At 39.1% G+C, this 5,742-nt stretch overlaps 1 protein-coding gene across 2 annotated transcripts; it reads left to right on the top strand.

The window, feature by feature from the left end:
* Positions 1-5,742, top strand: LOC125212244 (filament-like plant protein 7). Of its 2 annotated transcripts, none has more exons than XM_089068933.1 (6): positions 1-215; positions 572-727; positions 1,355-1,493; positions 1,627-4,009; positions 4,078-4,135; positions 4,893-5,742. In XM_089068933.1, the coding sequence occupies exons 2-6, from the start codon at positions 623-625 to the stop codon at positions 5,361-5,363; spliced, it is 3,156 nt and encodes a 1,051-aa protein (XP_088925059.1). In that variant the 5' UTR covers positions 1-215; positions 572-622; the 3' UTR covers positions 5,364-5,742. The 2 variants fall into 2 exon arrangements, with proteins under 2 accessions (XP_088925059.1, XP_047968309.1); XM_048112352.2 differs by having other exon boundaries at positions 2-215; positions 1,349-1,493.

Below are 5,742 nucleotides of genomic sequence, written 5' to 3'. Positions count from 1 at the left end.
TATGGTTGGTGGAAGGCATCGTCATAAATGAAAATGAGACCTCTCTCTCCCTGCCCTTGAGGTTAAAGCAACCCGCCCACACTCCTTTTCAAACCAAACCCAATCCGCTCAACTCTCACATGTCAGATCCACTCCATTCAAAGAGAGAGACAGCATTTGGTCCTCGACCTCGTTTCTCAAATTTACTTTTGGATTGAAGTGCATTTTGCTCAAAGGTGGAGTAATTTATTAATTGCATTATTCAATTGAAAAGTTGTTCAGCTTTTCAAACTTGTGTTGCCAGTTTTCATCCTTTTTTCAATTAGCATTCCGTGAGTGTGTGCAATGTATTTGAAATATCCACTTCCTCCTCTTCGGTAATTTTCATGCTTATTTTACTTCAATTTATCCCCTTGCTTGTTTATTAATCAGAGTGTGCTGTTATTTGTGTTTTTTTGTTCGTTTGTGTTGAAAATGATTCACTAATTGATTTGTGATGTGATCCAACTTTTTGTCTTTTTGAGGAAAATAGTTGGTGAGGACCAGTGATTAGGGCAGATTTTTCAACATGTGATTAATGTAATGCTGTCAGGTATAATAATGTGATCATTTGAATCGATCGTAGCTGGAAAATACTAGCACAATGGATCAAAAGTCATGGCTTTGGAAGAAAAAATCTACTGAGAAGACTTTAGTTGCTGATAAAGCAGGCAACTCTTTGGGCAAAAACGAAGAAGAATTAACTGAGGTCTGTCTTTTACTTACTCAGTTCTTGTTTCTTATTTGTGTTTGATTCCTTCTGGATGATGTTGGCATTGCCATTTTAAGATGATAGTGTTAGTACTTTTGTGACTGGCAGCTTCTTTCTGGAATTCATTAATATCATGTGATTCCCTCTTTTGAATTGGTAACAAAATCTAGAATGGATCTGATGGTGATGATACTTCAACCATAAATCTTTTGTTATTGGCTCTTTTTACCTACATCATAATGATAATCACACTGGAAACTACAACCTTCGAGGCAGTTAATACGTAGTGTAATCAAACCTAAAGAGACTTGTCTTCTACATAATGCTAGTTTTCTAATTAGGCCAAAAGTCACTAGTTTGGTGAGTTTGGCATTCAATTAGAATCTTGTTCTAGGCCATATCAGCGCGAGCTTTTTCGAATGCTGAGGCTTCTCTTTTTTTGCTATTTCTCTAAAGTAACAAGTGATGTATTGCATCGAGCCTAATGCTTTGAGGACAGACACAGGGAAACGTATAACACTCAAATAGCAAGTAGCAAGTGATGTATTGTTTGTCGAAACTCCTGATTCAAGAGTTTTGTTGCCTGAGATGGAACGAAATGAAGATATTGTTTTACAGGTGCAGAAACTTACGAATGAGAAGACATGTCTTGAAAAAGATATCCAGATATTGAATGAAAGGCTTTCATCTTCCCACTCTGATTGTATTGCCAAGGATAATATAGTGAAGAAACAGGTCAAAATTGCAGAGGAGGCTATTTTAGGTGATCTACTGTCCAACAGTATTTTAAATATCTTCTCGTGTCCTTTTTGCATTACACATTTCATTGTGCTGAGTTGGATTTCTGGACTTTGATGCTGATTCTTTCCTTTCGCATCTTTAATTTATTTGTTTAGGCTGGGAGAAGGCAGAGACGGAAGCTATAGGTTTAAAACAAGAACTTGATAGAGTGTTACAGCAGAAAGCTTCTTCTGAAGAAAGAGTGCACCATTTGGACGCAGCACTGAAGGAGTGTATGCATCAACTGCGATTTGTTCGGGAAGAGCAGGAGAGAAGAGTTCATGGTGCATTGACAAAATCATCCGAGGATTTTGAAAAGATACAGATTGCTCTACGTGAACAGATAGTGGAGGCAAGTGAAAAACTTGCCAAACTAGATGCTGAAAATGCACAGCTAAGTAATGCTTTATCAGAGAAGGACAAGGTGATTGAAGACTTGGGAAAATACAGTACTCGATTAGAGGCCGACTTAAATGCCGTTTTGTTAAGATCAGAAACCACTGGAAAAGAAAATGCCTCTCTGAAGTATGAGGTTCATGTTTTGGAAAAGGAGCTTGACATTCGTAATGAGGAGAGAGAATTCAATCGACGAATAGCTGATGTTGCTCAAAAGCATCAGCATGAAAGTGCTATAAAGATTGCAAAATTGGAATCAGAATGTCAAGGGCTGCGTCTGCTTATTCAAAAGAGGTTGCCTGGACCGGCAAGTTTGGCAAAAATGAGGAATGAAGTCAAATCACTTGCTAAGGACCATGCTGAAATGAACCAAAGAAAGTCGAATCTTTCTCTTACTAGTTCAGCGGAATTATCCTCTGAAATGATTCCTGAGGTTTCAAGTGAGAGAATAAATCTGTTGACTGAGCAATTGTATACCATGGTAGAAGAGAACAAGGCTCTTAAAGAAGCCCTTAACAAGAGATCGAGTGAGCTTCAAATTTCTCGGAACACGTATGCTCGTACATCTTCCAAATTTTCACGAGCTGCAGGACTTATTAGAGAACCACTTAAAGGCCAAGTACCTGCAGAACAAGGTAAATACCCATTTTTCGTGCAAGAGCACTCACTAGCTGCTTCATCTGAGGTGGGCAGTTATGACAAATCTAGTTGTGCTGAATCCTGCTCTTCTACTATGATATTGGATCTCGAGGATTTAAAAAATGAGAAACAATTAAGTACACCATCTCATAGCCATATGGCGACTTCAGACATGAATCTCATGGATGACTTTGCTGAGATGGAAAAGTTGGCAGTACTTTCACTCGATGATCCAGCTGGAAGTCCCAAAAGTTCCTCTGAACTAAGTAGAGCAGTTCATGGTAGTCCTGGAATTCCATCCGGTGCTATCTTTTCATCTGAACTCGCCGGGGGCTGTGCGCCAATATGTGATATCCCATCAGAACATGTTAGCCCAAAGAAGGAAACTCGTTCCGGGTGTGTAGCAGGAAATGGAACTCCTGAAAAGGTTGGTGACCTGGTGAAGATGCTTTTGGAGCATAACCATTCATCTCAACGAAATCCTCAAGAATTACTAGAAGAGATTAAATCTGCTTTGGCCCACTATAGTTTAGACTCTACTGTTTTTTGCGGCAGTGCAAATGCTCATCATGCTGAGGCGTTATACAATGGAAGAGGCGATAATGTTCAGGAAAATGAAATTTCAAGTATGGAGAATGGAAATAATATAACTCTATCTGCCAAAGAGGAGAGTGGGCAGAAAGTTGGGCCAAATATCAGCATACCAATACGTAAAATTCTTGAGCTACTTGAAGGAATAAATATACACTCTCAAGATAATGGTACAGATAAGAATTCAGGGAACCCAACAGGATACACAGTTCGAATGTTTCAGTGGAAAACTGATGAGTTTTCTGCCATTCTGCAGCAGTTTGTTGAAACATGCAACGATTTTTTGATTGGAACTGCGAATCTCGAACAGTTTGTCCTCCAGATAGCTTCTAGTTTGGAGTGGATCATGAGCCACTGCTTTTCCCTTCAGGACGTTTCAAGCATGAAGGACGCTATCAGGAATCATTTAGATTGGGATGATTCAGGAAGTGAGAGTGAGGAAGAAACCGAAGCAGTTGGCCTCATGCCTAACAGTACTAATAAAATGGAGGCGCTTGAGCTTCCTTTCAAGGAAGAGGTTAAAATATGGAATGTTGACTGGACAAATAAGGGATCAGCAGAGGCCACAGGTTCAGAAGGCTGTCTTCACTCAGAAACCTCCATGCGTGAGTGCCTCGTTATTCAACCTCAAGAATCTGAAAATGGGAATACGAATCTTCACACTGAAATGGAAGGTAAAGAGCAATCGGAGGGGATATTTGGGAAGGAAAAGATGATAAAAGAAGACCTTGAGGCCCAACTTATGGAAAGTAATCAACAACGAGTAAAAGCCTGCGAAAGGATTTCACTTCTGGAAAATGAGCTGAAAAATAAAAACAACTGTTATAAGGGACTGGAAGAAACATGCCATGAGTTGCAGATACAGCTAAAAAGGTACATGTGTTCGTGATTTTTCATTTGTAAAGTAGTTGGGACTTTTTCTAAATTTATTCGCTTTTCAGTATGACAAGCAAGGAAGTTTCAGATGGCGGAAAACACCAGGAGAAGCAACTCTCACATGTAAGTTATCCCTATTCAATCTGTGGCACCTGATATCCAAAAATTTAGGATGTTGGTCAAGTTTTACATCTTGAGTGACAGTTTTAGATATTACAAAATTGGTCAAGTCCCCAGCACACTTGTGTATGCAATGCTATAACTATTTACGAAGTTATCGAACAATTCCAGGAGAATAGCTGGAAAGGTGAAACCATTACATTAGCTTCATGAAACCATGTTCTTAAGCTGCCGTGCATCATCAATGAGTAAACTAGCTTCCTTGAACATCATCTTTTTCTCTCCAAGAAACATGTTTTAGTTAGATCTTTTAGGCAATGATGGGATGGTCATTTCAAAATATCATGGATATAGGGTGCATTGTCTTTGATGGAAAAGAGTGCAAAACATATATTTGAACCCTTTTTCTACTTATTTCACATATTTTGTCGGGGTAGATTTTTACACCAGATAGGATGGAAAAAGTTTTGAGCGGTCCCTTTTGCCCTCATTTTCATTTCAATTCTTGAGTTGTTGATGTGATAGTAATATTTTTCCATGCTTTCCACCATAGAGAACATGGGATTTATATGTGACGTTGCTTTTATTGTCTCTCCTTCTTTTATGATACATTTGCTACCAGAGAAAACGAGCCTCTAATTGTTTTGACCAGAAAACTTATGCAGCGAAACCGTTTCATGTTCATTGAGCTTAGACATTTGCTTCTAACGATACATTTAGATGTAAATTCACAACACGACTTATCTCATGCATGTTGTAGGATTGGGAGATCACTGCAGCTTCAGAAAAATTAGCTGAGTGCCAAGAAACAATCCTAAATCTCGGGAAGCAATTGAAGGCATTGGCTTCACCTAGTAATGCAGCTCTTTTGGATAAGGTCATATCTGCACCTGCTGGCTCTCCTGTTGCTGCGAAAAATATCTGCCGGCAATCATCCCTACTCAACAAAATGCTGGCTGAGGACAATGATACTCGCGGTGCTTCTCCCTCTCCCAATACTAAAAATGAGAAGCGCAATGGAATTGTAAACTCCGGTCTAAGTACCAATAAGGCCACAGAGTTTTCGGCCAAGTATGCTAATCCAAATGGGATGAATCACGAACAAAAGACTAAAACTGCTGTTGCTCCAATGGACATTGTCCCTCGTAAGAAACATGGTGGCATGAGTTTCTTCAAGAGGTTATTTTGGCGACGTAAGAAAGGTAAAAACAGTAACAACCATATCTCATAAGCTGCAGTGATTCCGTGAAGCCTATATCTGATTTTTCTGTTCCATGATGCACTTCATACATGCCTGTTTTGTCTTCTTCGTTTGATTCTCGGCCGGTGAGTTTGTATGTCTCTCGTGTTGAAAATGCTGACAAATGTTTTGTGCCTTTTTTGTAAATATAGCACGAGAATTTTTTTTTTTGAAAAGGAAATCTATATTTCACCTTTTCAACACTATAGTTAAAGTCCAAGCTTAATGGCTGTCTCTAGGTTTGCTAGGTTTTAATCGGACAGCTGGTTTTGGTTTAGTAACCATAATCGACGTTTCTGGCTCAATCGAATAAACCAGGGCAAAAAACTGTTGAAAACCTTGGAAAAGCTATTGAAAATCGTTCTCCCTA

The sequence above is a fragment of the Salvia hispanica genome, chromosome 3, assembly GCF_029641045.1.
Source record: "Salvia hispanica isolate PSC_SH4W2 chromosome 3, Shi_PSC_v1, whole genome shotgun sequence".
In the NCBI taxonomy this organism is placed as follows: domain Eukaryota; kingdom Viridiplantae; phylum Streptophyta; class Magnoliopsida; order Lamiales; family Lamiaceae; genus Salvia; species Salvia hispanica.
The sequence above is the reverse complement of the archived record's forward strand: the minus strand, read 5'-3'. Positions and strand labels throughout refer to the sequence as shown.